General features: G+C 38.9%; 1 protein-coding gene across 1 annotated transcript; it reads right to left on the bottom strand.

Annotated features, from left to right (window-relative positions):
* Positions 1–1,195: 1,195 nt before the first annotated feature.
* LOC107276105 (amine oxidase [copper-containing] zeta, peroxisomal) lies at positions 1,196–22,114 on the bottom strand. Its single transcript, XM_066309458.1, has 14 exons — positions 21,845–22,114; positions 19,089–19,176; positions 11,180–11,289; positions 10,755–11,069; positions 10,309–10,421; positions 9,856–10,186; positions 9,544–9,759; positions 8,996–9,232; positions 8,358–8,543; positions 7,115–7,255; positions 5,473–5,741; positions 5,116–5,197; positions 4,906–4,959; positions 1,196–1,213 (listed from the first exon to the last, which is right to left on the bottom strand). The coding sequence occupies exons 1-14, from the start codon at positions 22,112–22,114 to the stop codon at positions 1,196–1,198; spliced, it is 2,430 nt and encodes an 809-aa protein (XP_066165555.1).
* Positions 22,115–23,347: the final 1,233 nt, after the last annotated feature.

Here is a 23,347-nt window from a genome sequence, read left to right on the forward strand (position 1 = left end):
ATTGACTTAATATGGATATTGTTAATAGCATGTGAATGCATGGTTATAGAACTGTTTATGGCTGTATGCCGAGAATTGTTGACACCGCATGTGAGCGGTTGGTTACACATGATGGACTGCATGTGGTTGGTTTTATGAACCTGTTTATGGTCGAGTTAGACATATGGATATATTTATGGTTTTCGTTTATTTAAATTTGTGTTAACCCCCTTGTGTCAATAAGAATGACATAGTTTCACCCCTCCACACGATCGATTTATTGAATCTGGCCGTATATTGCTTCAGTTGATTAAACTTCTGCAGGGCTTTCAGTGTATTGGCCATTAGCTTTCAAGTGTGTGAAGCAAGATGATATGGTTTATGTTTATATGATTTATATATGTGGGCTTGATGGGCCTGAGAGTTCATAACTACCCTATGGGACCAAGAAGTTCTGGGCTGCACACATAAACTAACGAACAATGGTAAGTGGATGAGGAGGTAGGTTGGTGAGTTATGGGCTGCACATCAACTAAACGAACAACCAACACCTCGCATCGAATCACTCCTACTGCTTGTTGAGGTTCTTGATCATGAGAAGGAGTTCTTCTTCTTCTTCCTCCTTCTGCTTGTATAGCACGATTCCGTGTGCTTTGCCCTCTAAGTCCCTCCATTGTAGCTTCATCGAGGAACGTGAGTCCTCAGTCGATTTTAAGCGAAGGGTTTCCTTATTTTCTCCAATCATGGATTTGGGATCAAACATCGTCAAATTCAAGAAAATTGTGTGGTTCAGAGATGTCAAGATGCGATAAGCCTACCTAGGACGATTGCTGGTCGTTTGCGAGGAGGCCCCTGGACCTTTTCGGCTTGTTCTTCACTGGCAGCCACCTCAGAAGTTGTTCCAGTTTGAGGCTCTTCCTCGGCCCCAGTGGTCTGACCTACTAGTGGGATTTCTTCATCGTCACCTCCTTTATTTTGGGGGCCACCTTTAGTCGAGGGTTCCTGGCTCTAGGGCCCTTGTTCCGGCTGGTCTTCGGATGACGGCTCTTGGTGGGTTTGGTCATTACCAGCTGTTCCAGGTCCACTTTCTAAAGATGCTTCATTAGCCGCTGGCTCGCCTGTTGGATTCGACTGGTTTCCAATTGGGGGCTCTTCATTAATGGCCGAGCTCTTTTTCGGCTGCGAGTGGCTAGCAGCTTTAGATTGACCAGATGGGTCAATGTTCTGCTATTCCCTGCTCACAAAACAAATACAGAACGTAGAAACATTAACACAAAGGGGTTGCACGTAGCACTTGTTCGACATGTCAAATCAGGATCTTTGAAGTCAAGTTTTTCTGTGCATACCTGCAAGACGTCCTAAATTTTGGGATTGCCCTTTTAGGTTTTGTTTTGTGTTTCAGTAGTGTCAGCACATGGTTCCCGGCTAGGATTTGTACCCGCAGCTTGATCTTCATCTTCATCAGATTCTTCAATGCGGAGTTACCTAACTTTCTTCCCAACTTTATCGGTTGGTGGTTCCTCGGCTTGACTCTTTCTCCTTTGAGTTGGTTTGATTGTAGCATCTTCAAGGGGATGCTCGAGCCATAGTCAAAGGTTGGACATGAAAGTGGTATTTTCCTACAAAAGGTTTAAAGACAATAATCACTTGGCTATTCATTTATTAAAGATTGAGAATATACAAGAGAAGATAGAGGTCTCCTTAAGCTATATGGGGCGACTGGCAGCTTGTGGCCATAGTCGACAACAATCCAAGAAGAGAAGACCTGGTACATCCAGGAGCACATGATGTCAAAAGCAATAGAATCTTCATCTTCTCGTTTGGGTTTAGTCTAGCCCTCATACTTGAAGGTTGGCTTTGATCTCTCCTTGATTGGGGTCAGCCGACACTTTATAAGATGTCGAGTGACTTGTTCCCCGAGTAAGCCAGATTCCTTGATTTCCATGATATTCTTTAGCAAGGTCTTAGCCTGAATCAAGTAAATGACTCCTGGCTAAAATGGACTGGAGGAAGGCCGACAATGGCGGGAAGGCAAGGAACTAGATTTGAGATGTAAAACCAATTGGAATTCCAGCCCTTGTCTGAAGATTTCAAAGGAAGAGAGAAGTAGTGTTTCTGGAGGTTTCCATGCAATTGGAAATTAGAACTACCAACTAGGCATGGGTTTTCTTTGCAATGGTGGGCTTTGAGAGAGAATATTCGGCAAAAGAGGCTGAAATGGGGTCGAATGCCCAAAAAGGCTTCACACATATGAATAAAGACGGCAATGTGGAGAATAGAGTTAAGGTTCAGATAATAAATCCTAATTCTGTAAATATCAAAAATACCACAGAAGAATGTGGAAGTTGGAAGATTAAAAGCACTGTAAAAAAAGGACCGAATACACAATTTCTCCGGTATTTGGCTTAGGGAATTCCTCGTTGTGTGCCGGTTGCCACTTGATGATCTCCTTCTCCGACAACACTCCTTCCTTCACCATCACCCTTAGCGTCGATTCCTTCACATCATAAGTCGCCCACTACTCGAAAGGGATTTCCTTCCCTCCCGCCATGGATGGGTTCGAAAAGCTCCGGACTAGGGTTTTTGGCATAAGATTTGAGGGGAAACTGAATGTGGTGAAGCACATCTGCTCTGGGAGTGGATTGGTTCTTGGTTTTAGAGGATGGATGCATGGAAATCGCAAGCCCTAGCTTCGGCGGCGACAGTGGTGAATAGGAGCGCGGAATATGAAATTTTTGGAGTCAAAGAGGTGGAGAAGACGATGTACAATGTCGTGGGCCATTAAGAGTTCACAACCCATATCTTTTCAGGTGGGACCTATGGCATTTTTGCTTTTAGCAAAATACATGTGCTCAGTTTCCCAATACCTTAAAATTTCTTTTGTAACGCTGTTATATAACTTTTTGGAGTTGGTACAATGCAATTTTAAAGGTGTCAAACAACGAAACTTTATATATAGCTGTTTGTAACTTTTTTATATAAGTTAATGACATAGTTTGGATTTATATATCAAGCAGATGATTGGATACAATATCATTGCTTTGGGCCACATATGTGTGCATTTTCTAAAAAAAGACCAATATTATGGCTTTGTGCTAATTATATATTTTGGCCATTTTTATGGAGGTTGGTAAATCTATTTATGAGTATTACTTTATTCGGATTTTATGCCATATATTTAACTTTCTATACATAGGTTTTATTGTTTGAGACATTTTGTTATATAGTCGGTTTTATGCTTTATGCAATATAATTTATATTTAGTAGTCTGTATTGTAACTCTGATAATATTATCTGGGTCTTTGTATTGCATATGCTATGCTTAGTCACTCGGCTGACTATAATTATTAGAAACTACTAGGTTGGTTAAATTCTTTTTTCTATATACTTAGTTTGTTTGACTAACCACATAGTCGGGGCTAGACCTAATTAGGCGCATCTATTCAATGAATGCACCTAGGTATATTGTTTTAGTTCTTATTTTTTTTCAGCCCTTCGTGACACTATTGCGAAGGTTATTGAAGCACACAACTTTGGATTTATTAGGTGTAAGATTAGATTATCTTTACAACAGTGAAGGTCTCAGAGGCGACTTTGGATATTATCGGTACGTACCATATACCAACACGATTGGTCTATCCGACTGGTTATAGAGGATAGGTTATATACTTATATCTGTAGAGTATAGGTTATATCTCTGGAGTATGTAGCAGATTATGAGTTGGGTATTACATTTCCTTGTGTATTAAGGAAACGGCCGAAAGTCTTAGTTCGGTAATATTGTAAAGTAGATAATGTATTCGGTTAGGTTTTTATCTATAATCCTGCCCCTTGATCTATATAAGGCGGGTAAGAGGCCCCTCAAGGGCACAACCAACACCAAGATTGTTAGATCAATACAACGCTTGACGATTTCTACTCCCTAAACAGAGGTCGGGAATTACTTCTCTTCGAGAAGACCTATCTAAACCCTTGTCTCACAACCCATCTATGTTAGCTCTCGTGAGCTACCGCCTTTTCATATTGCCGATTCCTAGTATCGACAAGGAGATTGATCCCATTACCAATAATTATGTTTTGCACCATTATACATCACCTAATCAACAAGTAGGCTCTGTTACTAATGGTATTCCACCTATTTGGCTATTCCTCTACCCATTCCGAATTTTTACAATGGTCTTAATGATGTTTATGGCCAATATAATCATATTGCGCTGCAACCACCAATTCCTAGGTCACAAAATCTACAACCAAGGCCTCAGATAATGGAATACCATGTGAGAAATATCATTAGAAAAGCGTTTAGAATTGTACCAAGCAATTGGGCTAGGATTTACTGAAAATATATCATGATTATTTTTACAATATCCCATATCCCCGTGGTTTTAGAATCCCTGAGTTTACTACGTTTAGTGGTGAGGATAGTGGGATCACATGGGAACAGATAGGCTAATTCTTAACACAATGTAAACAAGCCATTCTTGTGGTGTTTCAAGTTGGGTCTACAATGGTCCATGAAAATCTCATAATCATCTTTGTTTCGTACATAATATATAATCATAGATTATTTAAAGATAGTAACATATCACTTAAAAGCCTTATGAATAAGTCACATACTTATCGACTAAAATTACATTATCTATTATAAGGAACAGAATATCAATTTGTTCATAAATTCATTACATGGTATGTGATATAATCGTGTCTATAATTGTTAGGACATATTACTAACAGCTGTGATCAACATACGGTGATATGGATTATCAATAGCACGCCTTTAAAAGTATGATTTATAACAACAAACTTTCTTATTAGCATTGCATAAATAAGTGCTAAGTTATTTTGTAGTAGCTCATTGATATAAACTATATCATTCGCCCATTCAATGATCTCTCAATAATTTATCCACCCATTCTTTGTGTGTACTTCAGATCCAAGAGGCACGTCGATCGCAGGTGAGCAGTCGAAGAATCCATCTGGCTGGAGTATAACCAAAACAATATGGGTTCCATTGTTCAGAGTTGTAATGTTATCTGGAGCAATGTACGACAAGAAAACTATCTATTCGAAACAGAAGCTAATCGAAATCATGCAGTGAATAAAGCAGAAAAGAAACCAATTAGGCTGAACTTGTACCTTCAGCATGAAGCCGATGTGTTCCACTGGCATTACAGGCCAGTCTTCGAGCCTTGGGACATGGGTAACCCCGAAAACGTACCTGCAGTTGCAAAACATGTGTTTTATTAGTCATGCCATTATAGATGGAAAAATATGTATACTTAGGATACACAAATGGACATTTATTCACATCACCATAAGTAAGTTTTTTTATTCCTAGTACAAATGTTTACTCAATGGTTAAACTTGGAAGTAAAAAAGTTACCAAAGATAACATGGACAAATCTTAGACATTTATTTTCAGGTTTACATTGTACATGGAGTTTACACTACATATTTTTCTATTATAGCAATTATTAGGAGGTGACAACTTACCAGAGAACTATGTTGGTTTCCTCTAGGGATCTATCCTGTTTTACCCATGTTGCTAAACCTTCATTAATTCGTGGGTTCTGATTAGGAAACTCTCCTCCAGGGTACATCTCATCGTTTTTGTATGATGTAACCCAAAGATTATGCTTTAAGAATCCAGCTCTTCTCAGGAATTTCGCCTCAGGCAGGGCCAACGGAAGACAGTTTGAACCAGGTATGAGCTTGTAGCCTGTTGGTTGTCCAGTACGATTTACAGTCCTTGTGTTCCGTACCTGATCAACGTGCATAAAACAGTGTATCAACGTGCATGTATACTACCTCAGTTTCATTATGTACGATGCCGTTGACATTTTCGCAATATTTGATCATATGTTTTACTTAAAGATTTCGTGTAAATATGTAATAGTTTTTTTATAATAAAATAAGTAAGAACAAAACAAATCACATTTATAGAGTTGTTCTTTAATAAGAAGAATAGTCAAACCACACATAAAAACCAACCGAATCATATATTATAGAACATATTGGAGGGCGTATAAAACAGTGCCCCATAAAGTCTGACATCCGCATGCATCAATGCAAGAGGGCCACACAGAAAGCTTGAGATCCACAAGCTTGAATGCTTGATGCAAGTTAGGTGGTGTTTGGATTCAGTGACTTAACTTTAGTCTCTGTATTTAGACACTAATTTAGAGTATTAAATATAGACTACTTACAAAACTAATTACATAAATAAAAGCTAATTTGCGAGACAATTTTTAAGCCTAATTAATCTATAATTAGAGAATGTTTACTGTAGCATCACATAGGCTAATCATGGATTAATTAGGCTCAATAGATTCGTCTCGCGAATTAGTCCGAGATTATGGATGGGTTTTATTAATAGTCTACATTTAATATTTATAATTAATATCCAAACATTTGATGTGATAGGGACTTAAAAGTTTTAGTCCCAACTAAAACAGGGTCCTAGAGCATCTCCAAAAGACTCTCTATTCAGCTCACCAAGTTAAAATTTAGCCAACACAGGAAAGAAACAAGCTCCAACAGACTCTCCAGCCATCCGGATGGCTAAATTGCTCCTCCGGCTGGCCAAATATAGCCAGCCTCCTCAACTGGCTAAAGATGGGTCCCACCACCACTCCTAGCCTCATCCTTCCTCTCTCTCCTGTCCACCCACCACTAGTCCATGGCGCCGTCGACGAGCGAACCGAGGAAAGCACGAGGCCTTCACGAAGTCTCCAATGCTTATTGTAGAACATAATACTATTCCTGTATTTCCTGTAGTTATTTAGATACTAGTTTTTTTAAAGAAAAACCACGTCCCTTCTAGAAGCTTAGAAATATTCACATTAAACGGAGTAAGACAAAATACTTTGATCGGCCTTTCTAGTAGGCCCAGACTAGAATGATGTAGACCGATTTAAAGATACGTTGAAAGTTGTATATGAAATTCGGATCTTCTTTTAAAAAGTATTGTACATATAATAAGCTAAGAGTTGCATATGGAAAAATAAAAAAATCAAATCCAATTATTTAAAAATATAGCTCCACACAAAATTGCACGGGAAATCCACTAATTACAATGCACAGTAGCTAGTGAATTATAAAAGAACGATACAGTGCTTCTCTCACAAATTCTTACAATCCAATAACGTGCAGATGAAGGGTGACAATCACGCATGGCCTGGAGTTCAGATTTCAAAAGTTTTTCTTCCGCGTAAAATGCATTATTATGCATATTATTTGGACCAGCACATTCCGTGTTGACGTTTACCTCAACCACCTGTGAGATGAAAAGGGAAGCCAACATTGTTATGAAAATCGTACCACGATAATGCAAAGAAATGCAGGCCTTCAAGTCTCCAAGACTTGTACTAGTAGACTAGAATACTTTTGAGGAAACAAAAAAAAACGGCTTAGAGCATGTTTATGCATAATATAGACAGGTAATCTTTTGTATTTATTAAGATACTAGTTTTTTTAAAGGAAAACAAAACCACCACGTCCCTTCTGGATGCTTATTCGCATTAATCGGAGTAAGACAAAATACTTTGATCGGCCTTTCGTAGTAGGCCTAGACTACAATAGTGTAGATCAATTTAAAGATATGTTGAAAGTTGTATAAGAAATTCAAGTCTTCTTTCAAAAAGTATTGTAGAGAGAATAAGCTAAGAGTTGTATGTGAAAACATAAAGAATTAGAAGATATTCCGCCCTTTGCCGAATGAGTATATGTTAAATATTGTAGAAATGATGAAATTTAAAATATTGAAAAAATAATGTGAGGAAGGTGATTTGACATACTTGTATATTGATCTCTATAATATAATATTATAGATGATGTGTAATTACTAGTGGGTAATAATATAGAAGACTTGCATTGAATTTAAAATGGGCTAGAATATTAATTGCTAGTGGGTGATGATGTGGCATACTTCCATGTTCGTGCGTACCAAATATACAGAAGTTATAGATTAATAGTCGTATGTGTATATCAAGGGTGTGTTTGATAGAGCTCCAATTCCTAAATTTAGCTTTGGGAGTTAGGTCTGGAGTAAAGTTGTGAGCAGTCTAAACCTAGCTCCACCTCTCAAGCTCATTTTGTGAGAACACTTAACCCAGCTCTGCCCCAGCTCTAGGTGAGGCTGAAACTATTTGGCTGAGCTCTAGCTTTAGAAGAAGTGGATCTAGAGTTAGAGTTATATCCAACAGACCCAAACCCAATTATTTAAAATTATAGCTCCACTCAAAATTGCATGGAAAATTCACTACTCACGATGAATTTACACGAAAAATAAACAAGATAATAGGGCATGGAACAATATCATACTGGAAGTAGCCGATGCATGTGGACAACTAAGATGCATGGATGATGGGCAAACATACCTGATTATAGGCCTCATTTGGTTTGCAATCAACTGCCATGTCCATACGGGTGACAAAGAAATGCTGGTGCACCGGTGCATACAAACTAGGGGCAATAGTAGTACCATATTTCCTCTGCTCCCCGGGCATTAGAGCTCCTACACTAAGAATTCCAGTAAGCTTAACTTCTGCTTCTATCTTACCATCCTGCATCCAGGAAAAAAAAAATGATCCGCATAAAAGAGGCAATCACTTCACAATTTAAGGAGCCTCCACCCCCCAAACAGAATCAACACCACCCAAATAAAAAGTTAAAAACAAAAAAGGAACCGGAGACCTATAGTTTACTCCCTTATTCAGTACAATTGATATATCGTGCTTTAATGCGGAATATGTATACATTGAGTGGTATCATAGGAATGGGATCTACGCTAAAAAGATTGTGGAGATGATATGGAGGATGATGTTTTCACAAGTTCAATAGTGGGGCGATGATATGGTATATTTAAATGTTAAGCTTTAATAGAAAATAATTGCTAGTGAGTGAATGTTCACATGGTACATTTAAATGTTGAGCTTTAGAAATTAATAATTGTTAGTGGATTCTAATTTTAAAGTAAGTATAGATTGTAGGTGTAGACATTTCACTAATTACTCACTTGGTAAAAATGCCAATAGAACCCATATTCATAATTGGCAATCGTGCAGATAAATGACACAGTAAGCCTCCTTGATCTTCTAACTTCAGCTAATCCTGTTCTCCAATCTCGATGTTTCCAGAGGATCCCATGGTCCTCTTCATGTAAGCAAACAGCATTCTCTATGGTCTCTACGCCACCAGTAAAATTTGTAAAATGTGCATCAAAGTATTTTATGACACCCAAGCAGTCACATCCCTACATTATAACAAAGTTAAGTCCAATCAGCCTATAGGTGCAACCATAAAATACATTCTTGTCATCGGCCCGGTAAAACTAATTCATCACCAAGCATAATCAACACAATTTCAATCCTTAACTTTTTTAAAAAAAAATGAAATGAGAAATTCCATAAAGATGATAAGAAAAAGAATAAATAAATGGAAGAAGCTATTGTTCCTAGTAAATCACTCTTTTGTGTTCACTCAATCAGATCAAATTATCTAATATTAAAATTTATGGCAAGTATATTACACTGAGGTGCTAATATGGAACATCAAAATAAGAACCTTTTTAAGAGAGTTTGCGTTCTTTCCAAGCCCATCTTCTCCAGCATCAAATGCATTCTTCCGATAATGTGGTTCATTTGGATCACCATAAGGAACAACCATCTCAACAAAACTCAGCCTGTGAGCGATAGGTCGACGGCCACGGTTTCCATCAACATATGCAACAGAATGAAGAACTAAACCTTCTTTAGGGGTGAAGCCAATACGAAAGTTCCACTGTTCAACAGAAAATGTTTTTTTAATCATTTTTATTAGATACTACTACGCCAATAATTAAATTAAAACAGTAAACACTATAGATAGCCAGTTAACCTTCTGCCATTCCACAAGGTAACCATTGACATGGAAACTTGGGCCTTGAGGTTGATTGATAACTAGAGGCTTCACATCAGTTCTATCAACACCACCTCGTGTTTCCCCTGAAGTGTAGTTCCTCAAATGATCTGATGGGGGAAGAGGGACAAGCTTCCTATCTTCGAACTCTATCACCGTATTGTTCTGCATATCAACGATAATATGAACCCCTTCAACAGGTCGTGCATAGCCATTCTCGATAGGGTTATCACTTTCAGTTCTACAGAACACCAGAGGTTTGGCGATTCTTCTACTGGGAGCATCAGCATCACTGTAATATCCTGCACACCTGTATTCAAGCAGAAAAGGAATTATGTTTAAAGGCTCTATTGTTCCTGCAACAAGAGCTGAACGATAATGTTGTATACAACGTTTATTAACAACATAAATGAAACAAATTAGCTAGCTTACCATGGATCTACTGTGACAAGATCCATGTCATCAATTCCTCTTTTTCTCATGGCTTCAATGAAAGGGGGGTGGCTTTTTACAGTAGCTTCACACTCAACAAATTCCATGGCATCCTGAAAAATTTATACACATGAGAACTAGAAAAATTCAAATAAATCTAGTACTTGACCAAATATAAAAATGTATTGCGAAATTTTCTCAATGCTTCCAGCTAAGATTCTGTCATTCGGGTAATAGTTTTTGAGGAAAATAGCACAGCAAACCAGACATAATTTATAAGAGGTGATCAGGTAAATATCAGGATTCAACTACATGTTCATTAGACAATAAATTTGGATTAATTATGGCCTTTCAAATCAGCAGTAATTAAGTGTCAAATGGATTGAATAAAATGATCAAAATCAATAGAATTGTGCCTAACAAATATACAGAAAGTGGAAACATACCATCGCAGGCTGAACATCGGGAACAACCTCTGATGATACGAGCTTGCCTCCTCTCTCATATCCACCCCTAGTATCACTATCAGCATGCACTTCAGAGAATTCTACAATCCAAATACTAGTCTCATTTGTCTGTCTGTTGTAGACAACAAGCTTGGCCCTGCTTGGTGGCAGCTTGGTTGGAATGATAGGAGCATTTCTGTTTCCAGGAAGCAGTGATGGTTGGAATGGTGGGAAAAAGTATGCATCAGCTAATGCCACAACATTCTTTTCTGGTTCCAGGAGCGCAACTTCAACAAAACGCATGCCATCTCGGACCTATATATATGTTGTAAGTTACTTGTAAATTATTTATTCAAAGAATATATAGCATATTTGTATAAAATTAAGGGGTAGTACTAGCCAACAGTAGAAGTAGGTGGACAGACCTCAGGAGTACTTGCAGCAGCTTTGACAGTTGTTACAGCCACAGCAATTTCAGCAGCCGATAGTGGGTCTAAGGGGTGGCTTCTCTGTGTCCTCGCGATGATCTCGACGCCTGAAATTGTTTCTCCCCCTATGTAGAACTTTAAAGGCCAGCAATAAATTTCTCTCCCTGTGCAATAGTCTTATGTGTTTGGTGCGTTACCGAGTTGCGAGAAAATAATGTATTCAAACAGCTAGGCTCGTGGTTAAGGACCAGCAAAACTTATAATGCTCTTGACTAGCCCGAAAAGTAGTCCCAATTTTGATTGTGTAGGGTTCGTAAACTATCCTGATATGCGGGAAGATCAGGGTTTTATGGAAATGCGATAAATTATACACGAAACCAAACTGAGATGAAGCTTGAGGAGGTGGATGCAGATCTCGTTGATAGACACTTCCTCTGTTTTATATTATAATGATGCTTGACTTTTTTCTAAGTCTAACTTTTTAAATTGATTGCAGTTTAGGCAAGCCCTCCGTAGTTCGTTGCACCACGCTAGCCCACCTATAACAGGCCAAAGTGCTTCATCACGATGATCTCATCTGTGATGGATACGACTATCAACGAGTATATCGGAAGGCTTTCGATATCCCAATGATGAATCAGGACTAGGCTTGGGAGAAGATGAGGTCCAGATGGTCAAGGATATCACGCTGGATGCTTAGGCTAGGCAACAATGCATGTAATATGGCATACACGTGGTGTCGTGTACGCATGGAAAGAGTAGTCAAATTTGGATTGAAGTCCATATTTGGAAAGATTTGAATGTGGAGTTGTATGGCGATGTTGTTTCCCTAATTTGGTAGGTTTCCTATTTGATTAGGAGTCCTAATTCTAGTTGGATTCGTGGCTAGGGGTAGCCACATTGTGGGCGTAAATAGATGAGGGGTTGAGGCTAGAAGATATTGACTTTTTAGGGAGACAAAAGTTAAGGTTTGCTTCGAGATTTCGATTATAGTTTGTGAGTTGAGAGATGTGTGCTTTCGATGCACTTTATAAATATATATTATTGCAATAAATTTGATCTACTTTCAAGAGTTTCATATGTTTGTGTTTTGCTGGATCCCGACGGTCTAACCGGAATACAACGTGTGGTTAGACCGGCGGTGGTGGTGGCGGCCCCAAGAAGGCAAGATGATCGACTGACGGTCTAACCGGTGGCAAGGCAGCGGTCTGACAGACAATATCAAACCTGTCAGACCGGCGGCTTAGATCCTGTCTGATCGAGGTTTATCTGGCGGTTGAACCATTGGAACTTCATCAAGTTTGAGGGTAATCTTTTAGTTTCCCAAAAAGATTTGATTTTGGTTATTCTACCTATTTGGTAGGTTTGGTTATTGTATTTGGTCCTACAAATGTATTCGCTTTAATGGGCATCTACGTTACCTGGATACGTCCAGAAAGCGTCGTATCCGTATCGGATGCGTGAAGGGATACGGATAAGTATCGGATACGGTCCGATACGTATCCCGTACGTATCAGTGATTTTCACAATTTTCGAATAATTAAAATAAATCAGATACGTTCTCGATACGTCCGTATGGCTTCATCCCTAGTAAGGATGAATGCGCTGCCTCCACTTTTCTCGCCCGAGGCCGACCACCTCGCGGCACTTTCCCATCGTCGGCGCCGCCGTCCACCATGCCGAAGGCTGAACTCAGCACCGCCACCAAACGCCGAGCGCAACGCCGCCAGCACCGTAGCTGCATGTCGGGCCTTCAGGCGCTGAATGCATATCTGTGTCTGGGTGTATTCATCGCCTCCACCACCGGACGCAACGCCAACATGGCACAACATCGCCGCCGTCGCAGCCACTGACTTGATTCCTTCATTCCCCAGTTAGGCAAGTTCCATTCAACGATTGACTTGTTGGCCTCTTCGATGCTTGAGTCTGCTTGTGATTTTATCTATTCTTGTTCCCCTTTCCTGTTTTCTTGTTGGCCTCTTCGATGCTTGAGTATATATATATATAATATTATAGATCTGATGATTATTGTGACTAGAAGTGTCAATGCATCTAGAGCTAGCGCGGCTGCTAATCTAGCAGCAAATTCATCATTCATCCAAATGATAGTGAGAAGAAGCCGTTGTGGGATGTGGTGATATGTTTAAGTGTTAGAGAAGAAGAAGAAAAGTCAGAGTATGCTGAAATACAGAGTTTTTTTAATCGATGGATATCTGTTTACTACTGGTGCTATTTCTCAACTAGTCTCCACCTGAATCAACTACAAGAGATCATTACAAAAGATTGCTACATTGTAATCGGCTATTTTCTTTCAAGAATTAATAATTTTCTTATATATAAATATATATATATGGGCGTATCCCCGTATCCATATTTTCTGGAAAATGGTGTATCCCCGTATCAACGTATCGCGTCTCCGTATCCGTATCCCCATATCTGGGTAACATAGATGGGCATTGCGGGCTGATAGCTGTATAGATAGTATATGGAGTTCAGCAATGACATGTGGAAGAATAGAGGCCAACGTACTTTATATCACGATGACATGCGGAAGAATAGAGAGTCCTGCAACTTGGACGTCATGACCGCTAATCATTAGAAACTATTAAGTGTGGCGGAAGGGGCGGCCGCTGAGCTACGCCACGTCGGATTGCTACAGTGTGCGGGGTGGATTTTTGCTAAAAAGCTGTCCGGTTTGTTCGTAATTCGAAGTAGGTCCCTACAGAACAGTACCTTCGAGAAGTTATTTTACGTATAGGACCTTATAAAAGTTGGATATTACATTCGAACGAGGGAAAAATCGCGAATAAGGATGGCGCTGTAAAATTTGAAAGCCGATGGGCTTTTTCGCAAAACGACGCGCACTAACCCTTACTACCCCCAAACCCTAGCCGCCGCCGCCCCCTTCTCTCCCTCAGCCTCTCCCTTCCCCTCTCCCGCCGTCGCCGCCACGCGCCGCCGCCTCCTCCCTCTCGTTCCTATCAATCCTGGCATATATTTCTTTAACCTATTCAAGCTACTCATTGTAATTGCACCATATTCTAACGTGTGTTCTGCAAAATATCCGATGTATCTATCTATATACTAACTTATATTAATTGAACTTTTTAGTAGCTCACGTTTAAAAAAAAACTGACCATTGATCGGACGGATCGTAAAATCAAAACCAGAAATCTACAATGATTTTTTTTTGCGGGGAAAGAAATCTACAATGATTTGACATAGTAGTTGGCAATAATGATCTATTTTCTCCGTCCTAAAAAAAGGCAAACTGTTTGTTTCCGTGTCTAACTTTGACTGTCCGTCTTATCTGAATTTTTTTATAATTTATATTTTCATTGTTGTTAGATGATAAAACATGCGTGACTTGTCTTTTTAATTTTTTTATAATTTTTTCAAATAAGACGGACGGGCTAACCTTCCTTCCAAATCCCATCAATTCTACGTCCGGTCGTCCTAGTCCATCATGTGGATCGAGTACAATCTGCACTCAACCAACACGATCGAGCAGAGTGATTAATGCGACGAACATCCACGCCGCATCTCCATTACTCCGTTGAGACATCTCTTGCTTGCTATTTTTTCTCAGTCAAAAGACTGTTTGCTTATAACTCTATCGGAAATAATTAGGGGAATTCAAAGCGGCACCTTTCTAATTTAATAAAAAGTGTTTTATTGATCTTAAACAAACACAACGAAAGGATATAATTTTTCTAAGACCACCCTCGGCCTCTTTATAATTAGGATGCACATAGGCTATAAATATTATAAAGAAAAGGAAAAATTGGCAACACAACTACTACAATCGTGCCGTGGTGAATTACAACCAGAAGTAAACTTTATTTCTTAACTCCACCAAAACTAAGTGCCCTCTCTCTAGCATGCAAAACGAAATATTTATTATTACATGATTAATTAAGTATAAACTATTTTTTAAAAAAATAGATTAATATGATTTTTTTGTAAAAACAACTTCCATATATAACTTTTTTAAAAAAAATACACCGTTTAGCGGTTTGAAAAGATGTGAGTTGAATCAACTATGAGAAGAACACAACCTTAAACTTGAGGATTGAGATGTTCTAAGAGCAAGTTTAACAGTATATCCCACTACTAGCTCCAAATTATCTATAGTCAATGTAATAGTCAATTTATACAATAGTTACTTATTATACTATTAATACCTAGTCTCACCTATCACACACACATTACGTTTTATAGTCCGTACTGTAGCTGTTCGTCTCTCTCTTACTTTATCTATTTAAAATATGTTTATAGCTAGCTTATATACCTGCTCTAACTTCACACTTGGAAGCGGCACTGGACCAACATCGGCAAGCGTGCTGCCAAGTACGGAGTAGCTAGCTGGAGGCCAACGACACGTCGATGCACGCCGCACGCGCACAACCCCACAAGTCTGGTATAGCTTTTCCATCTTTTTTAGCGTTAATCAAGAACACTCGAAATTATTTATTAGAGCAAGTTTAATAAAATAGCCCACTATTAGCTACAAATAATCTATAGACAATATAATAGCCATTTTATACAATAGTTGCTTAATATACTATTAATACCTGACCACATCTATCATACACATATTACGTATTAGAGTCTGTGCTGCAGCTGGCTATAGATCTGTAGCCCGCTGTTTTTCTCTCTCTTTTTTTATCTCTTTAAAATATGTTTATAGCTGACTTATATAGCCTACTACTATACCTGCTCTTAAACTTGCCTACCGAAAGAGCTTTTTGTGTACTTCATGTACGTTAGTCAGAATGATTCAAGGTGTGGATTGTAATACCATTATCACAGATCATCTCGAGAGTTTGGCCTTGCCTAGTTGGGGAAAATTTGTTGTGTTTGGTTATCACATCAGATATACGGATATACATTTAAAACATTAAATGTGGTCTAATAACAAAACAAATTACAGATTTTACCAGAAAATTACGAGATGAATTTATTAAGCTTAATTAGTCTGTCATTAGCAAATGTTTACTGTAGCACCACATTATCAAATTATGACGCAATTAGACTTAAAAGATTTGCCTCACAATTTGTGTAATTGGTTTTTTCCTACATTAAATGCTCCATGCATGTATCCAAACATTCGATGTAATTGCGTGAAAATTTTTGTTTTAGAAACTAAACAGGGCCTTTGTTAATAAAACATGCCGTGGGTGACAGCATGCATGGACTCTTTACAAATATTTTTTTTCTAGAATATGGGATTATTCACGTACTGAGTTCTTAGCTTAGCCCTTTCTTAAATCGATTTATTATTTCGAGATTAATAATTACCAAGTTGCAGCATGTGTGGACTTTATCTTTGTAAATATTTTTGAAATTTATTTATAAAATTAAACTGCTGGACAAAGCCCTGGCAGTATTCATGGTAAAAAAAATATTTTTAAAATTTTATTTTGTTTTTTAATATATATAGATATATACAAGTACATGTGTTAGTCAGGAGGTATATACCTCATAACTTACAATTTTAGTATATATACCCCTATACACTTCTATATACTTCCCGAGAATAAGAAAAGCTCCGTCATTACCAATCATACTTATAATCAGTTCAAACAAATAATTTCTTTACTACTAAAACAATAGAGAGGAACATACCTACCCAAGGATACCATAAAACCTCTATATGAGTTTTACTTCGGTAGCACTAATACGTGCGTAACGCTTAGTATATCCTAATTAATATTAGTGATTTAAATAATCATAAAATATTAATATTTATAGTATCATTAAAAATAACGTATACAACGCACGGGCCTCCACCCGTTAGAGCAAGTCTAATACGATTTTGCTAAAAATCTGGCGATAAATTTTTGGCTCGAAATCACTCGGATTTACTTCCCTTGGATTAGTCTGTGCATGATTTAATTAGCGGCTGTGATGCGTTTCCTTCCCACGCACGCATGAGCCAGCAACATCTAGCTTGGCACATAATTGATGAGTACATACATTGCACGTCGTTGCGGCTAGGTGAAAAGATTGAAGAAATAAATATAAAGTTACAGTACTATATAACTAAAATTACATTCGTAAATTCGGTTGATATGACATGTAAGTGAACTGTAATTTTGGTACAAATATTGTGTAAGTAAATATGTACTTGTTATTTCCTTTAAAATATAAAATTACAATCCTATATAACTAAGATTATATTTGTAAGTTTAGTTGATATGACATGGAAGTGTACTATAATTACACTATAGTTACACTGTAAATACACTATAGTTACAGTGTAACTATAGTATAATTACACTGTAACTTTTAGTAGATGAGTTGGTGAAATATTTTTTTCAATGTAAAGATCTAACAAATAAAATATATGCAATATATATAATTAATATATGTTGATACATGAATAGACTCTTCTAATCAAGTGATCAAATGAGCCTAATCCAACTAATCTAAAATCTGTGTGATTTGGACCCAAAAATATGTCGTGTGATGGATAGCTAGTCCTGTCTAATAAGTACTCCCTCCATCCCAAAATATAAGATTTTTTGCATAGTGCCAGGTCAACCATTTTTAACTTTAACTATTAATATCAATAAAATAAAAAAGATCAATCATATAAAATTAACGTTACTAGATTTATCATTAATCAAACTATTATAATATGCAAGTTTTTTTATTTAAAATATTTTATTTTTATAGATATTGTTGATCAAAATAGTATCTCGAAGACCGTCACGAGATTAAAAATGCTTATATTTTAGGATGTTTATATTTTAAAACAGAGGAAGTAGACGATTATCCAGCAGATGATGTCTCGATCTGATGTGGAATAGAAAAGGCAATGTGAGAGAAGGAAGCCAGTGCTTCTGCAGCCGCCCGCTAGGCGCGAGCGCCTAGACGTGCTGAGTGCTGACAGCTTGGACCCATATCAAGGAGGTATAGTACATGTCAGTCCCACAAAAATATAAAAATGCTTATTTATTTGTCGTAGAGTATGTGTACAGAGCGAGCATCCTATTATAGCGGTGTTTAGTTACTTTTCAAAAAAGAAATTGAAGTATAAGGACACATATTTGAAATATTAAATATAGACTAATAACAAAACAAATTATAGATTTCACCTGTAAACTGCGAGACAATTCTATTAAGCCTAATTAATCCTACATTAGTAAATATTTACTGTAGCATCACATTATCAAATCATGGCGTAATTAGACTTAAAATATTCGTCTTGTAATTTACAAACAAAATGTGCAATTGGTTTTTTTTCGTCCACATTTAATGCTCTATGCATGTGCAAAAGTTTGGACATATATATAGAGCATTAAATATGGATGAAAAAAAACCAATTGCACAGTTTGCATGTAAATTGCGAAACGAATCTTTTGAGCCTAATTATGCCATGATTTGACAATGTGGTGATACAGTAAACATTTGCTAATGATGGATTAATTAGGCTTAATAAATTTGTCTCGCAGTTTACAAGCGGAATCTATAATTTGTTTTATTATTAGTCTACGTTTCAAATGTGTGTTCGTATACGTAAAACTTTTTTTGCCAAAGCAACTAAACACGGCCTAAAATTTGCATAAAAAGTAAAGTAGGTGGTGTTTGAATCTTCTGAAGATGAAGATTAAGTTTTTCACGCAAAACAAGGTGGTAATAACATGTGATTAATTGAATTTTAATTATTACAAACTTGAAAAATAGATTAATATGATATTTTAGAACAACTTTTATATAAAAAATTTTCACACGAAATGTACCGTTTAGCAATTTAAAAAATGTGCCATTTTAATCCAAAAACCAACAGGGCCTAAGAGTCGCCATATGTGGTATCATCAATCCATCAGTGCATGGGAAAGAGTTTTTGGTAAGCAAAGCACGCAAGGACGTTCAAGGAGACGAGGAAAAAGCTGCGTACCTTCAAACGGGACCTTGATGACGCCAGAGGCAGCGGTGGTGACTGCTGGCCAGGGAGCACAGCCGCCGCAGCACCCCTTCGACGTTTCCTGTACCGCAGCCATCTAAAAGTAGGGTCACACCTACCTATACCGTGTGTTCCGCTCGCCACTCCAGCCCTTTTTATAATACAATTGATCATACCACACGATTGGTGATGGGATCTGTTTTGTTAGACAAAATTTTGAATACTTTAAACCACCTCTGATCTAGAGATGCACTAGAGCAAGTTTAATAGTAGTATAGCCCACTGCTAACTCCAATTCATCTGTAGCTAATCTAATAGCCAATTCATATAATATATGGTCCCACCTGTCATACACACATTGTGATGTGTCTTGGAGTCCGTGCTGCAGCTGGCTACAGATCTGTAGCCCGCTGCTCTTCTCTCTCATCGTTTATCTCATTAAAATATGTTTATAGCTGGCTAATAGTGTGCTATTGTACCTGCTCCTATGGGGGTGTTTAGATCCATGGATGTAAAGTTTTGGCATGTCATATCGGATATTATATAGAGTGTCGCATGGGGTATTTGGGCACTAATAAAAAAAACTAATTACAGAATCCGTCAGTAAACCGCGAGACGAATTTATTAAGCCTAGTTAAGCCGTTATTAGCAAATGTTTACTGTAGCACCACATTGTTAAATCATGGAGCAATTAGGCTCAAAAGATTCGTCTCGCAAATTAGTCACAATCTGTCCAATTGGTTATTTTTTTAAGACTATATTTAATATTTTATGCAGGTGTTCGATATGACAGGGTGTAAAATTTTTATGTGGGATCTAACAGTGCCTATATCAGAGTTGTATAGAACAATGAGTTCTAGAAGTTTATAATTGATAACATTTTCATTTGAATTTATTTACAAGGTCTTTCAAATACAGAAAGGGGAATTCTTCAAATGACCTTGAATGGAGGCTTTCCCTATGTAAAAGTTAGTAAAGATGCTCTTCATGGAGACACAGAGGTTTCGGGTTCTGATCCACATGCATTTATATTTTAAAGGAAAAAATCATAGTTTTGTGGCTAGTGATGCCTGACCATAGATAGATGGCTAATAAAATTCAAAATATTATTTTGCTCTTTTTTGTGCATTTAAAATACGAAAATCAAGATGTTCCATCGATTCTTTTTTTTTTTTGTTACTAGTGACTGTACATTGTGAATTGTTACCATTTACAAGCGGTAAGTTAGGGACCGTCGAGTAATCAGTGGAAGATGACTCATTTGTGATGAGTCAGTATATATGAGGATTTCTGATCACTGACGAGTCGCTTATCCGACAGAAATGAAGCTTATGAACAATCACAGGTGACATGTTCCCTTGTAGTTTTCACATCATTGAGAATCGAATATATTATGCTTTTGGAAAAGACTGCACTTTGCCAAACTTAAACCCACAGTGTTATGTAATCTGCAACTTTGCATCATTATAACTATAACTTTGTTGTTATATTTGGTTTACTTTATTTTATCCAATACTCAATAATTTCACATCAAACTTCTAAGTGTAATGATTGATGGGACTGATACAATCTACTGTTTAATTATATGAGCAATTTGATGCAAGACTCATTAATTAACAGCTAACAATTGTTCTGAGGATACGAAGGATTTTCTAAGAGCAAGTTCAATAGTATAGCCAACTACTAGCTCCAATTTATCTATAGCCAATCTAATAGCTCATTCATACAATAGTTACATACTAAAGTATTAATACCTGGTCCCACTTGTTATACACACAGTGTCTTGGAGTCTGTGCTACAGCTGGCTATAAATCTGTAGCCCGCTGCCCTTATATCTCCTTATTTATCTCTTTAAAATATGTTTGCAGCTGGCTTATAGCCTGCTATTGTACCTGCTCTAAAAGGTGCTTCCCCAAGCTAAAAATCGGACAAAGAGAGCCATCATTTCGCTTATGCTTATACTTATAAACCTATATTTGAATTTTAAAACTTAATTTTGGGATTAAATTTGTGTTTTTTCATCGTAGTTTATTTTACAACCTTTACATTTGAATTACCAATAACACATATATACAAGTTCTACTCAAAAATTAATTTCCAGTTACGAATAAACCATACGGGTAAACATAAGCATAAGTATAAATGAGACGATATAGCTGAAACAAATTGTCGTGTTTATACAATTGAACGGACTTAATTTATCTGAAGTTAATCTGCATGGGTGATATGGGTGCTCAACCATCATTTTAAATTTTTTAATCACCTAACACCCTTTACATACTGCGTCCGTCCCTTGTATTTTGGGATATAGATACAAAGATACGAGAGAATGTACTCAATATTGAGTTTTTCATGTTCAACGATTTAACACTGATTATTGTCCGTCTGTATAATATACCGATGACTTTATCAACTATCAATAATGCGCCGTTGGGTTGAACTTTTTTTCAAAAAAACCCAGAATACCCTTAAATACAAGGAAAAAGTATGAAATACCCCCCGAACTATCGTGGTCGTCTGAATTACCCCCCTGAACCACAAAACCGGATATTCTTCACCCCCAACTATACAAACCGGACGAATTACCCCCCTCGACCCAATCCGCGGTGGTTTTGATCTACGTGGCGCACACGTGGCAGTCCAGTCAGCATTCTATATATAAAAAAAGTGGGACCCTCTTGTCATCCGCTCTTCTATCTCTCTTCTCTCTCTCTCACTCTCCTCACTCTTCCTCTCTCTCTCTCACTCACGGTGAGCGCCAAGCGGGGGCAGTGGCTGAGGGCGGCAGAGGCGTCGCCGGTGGTGGACTGGTGGTGCTGCCACCGCATCGCCACTCGGCCTAGACGGCGACTAAGGACGGCGGCCTCGGCGAGGAGGCGGCAGCGGCGGGCGGCGGCCTCAGCGCGGAGCTGCGGCGGCGTCGGATGGTGATGCGGAGGCGGCGGCTGAGGGCGGCGGGGGCTGCGGCCCATGAACGCCGACATCTGCACGCCACCAAGAATGGCCCATGTCAGCTTCATCCATCTCGATTTCTCAGGTGTTTGATCAACTAATGGAACCCAAATTGAGCAAGGAGCATGTGAATCAAGCAGATCGAACAAGTGCATGCACTGGTGAGTTCCAAGTTTTGAGTATACGGGCGAGGAGCCGAGGACGGCGGCCGGCGGCGGCGAGGGCGGCGGGATCCTGGAAGAGACGGTGAGGGGGGCAACGGCAGGAAGCGCTGCAACCGCGAGCTCCGCCTCCGCATCACCATCCGACGCCGCCGCAGCTCCGCGTCGAGGCCGCCGCCCTCAGCTCCGCGCCGACGCCGCCGCAGCTCCACGCCAAGGCCGCCGTCTAGGCCGAGCGGCAACGCGGCGGCAGCACCACCACCGGCGGCACCTCCGCCGGCCCCGCCGCCCTCAGCCGCCGCCTCCACATTACCGTCCGACGTCGCCGCAGCTCCGCGCGAGGCCGCCGCCACGCTGCCGCCGCCTCCACGCCGAGGCCGCCGTCCTCAGCCGCCGTCTAGGCCAAGTGGCGATGCGGCGGCAGCACCACCAGTCCACCACCGGCGCCGCCGCCCCCGCCCTCAGCCGCCGCCCCCGCTGCCGCTGCCTCCGCGCCGAGGCCCCCGCCCTCAGCCGCTACGCCCGCCTGGCGCTCACCGTGAGAGAGAGAGAGGAAGAGTGAGGAGAGTGAGAGATAGAAGAGCGTATGACGGGGGCTCCCACTTTGTTTTTTAAAATAGAATGCTGACTGGACTGCCACGTGTGCGCCACGTAGATTAAAACCACCGCGGATTAGGTCGAGGGGGGTAATTCGTCCGGTTTGTATAGTTGGGGGTGAAGAATATCCGGTTTTGTGGTTCAGGGGGGTAATTCAGACGACCGCGATAGTTCGGGGGGGTATTTCGTACCTTTTCCTAAATACAAACAAGATTAAGAAGATTAAGGCTGTGTTCGCCAGTCCATGTTCCCAACCGGAACAGTACGCGCGGAAAATGAAGCGGTCATTAGCGCGTGATTAATTAAGTATTAGCTAAATGGTTTTTAAAAATGGATTAATTTGATTTTTTAAGCAACTATCGTATGTATATATATACATATATATATACATATATATATATATATATATATATATATATATATATATATATTTGTAAAAAACACACCGTTTAGCAGTTTAAAAAGCGTGTGCACGGAAAACGAGGGAGAGGGGTTGGGAAAAGGGGATGTCAAACACAGCCTAAGGGCACCCACAATGGTTAT

The sequence above is a fragment of the Oryza sativa genome, chromosome 4 (genome assembly GCF_034140825.1).
Source record: "Oryza sativa Japonica Group chromosome 4, ASM3414082v1".
NCBI lineage: Eukaryota > Viridiplantae > Streptophyta > Magnoliopsida > Poales > Poaceae > Oryza > Oryza sativa.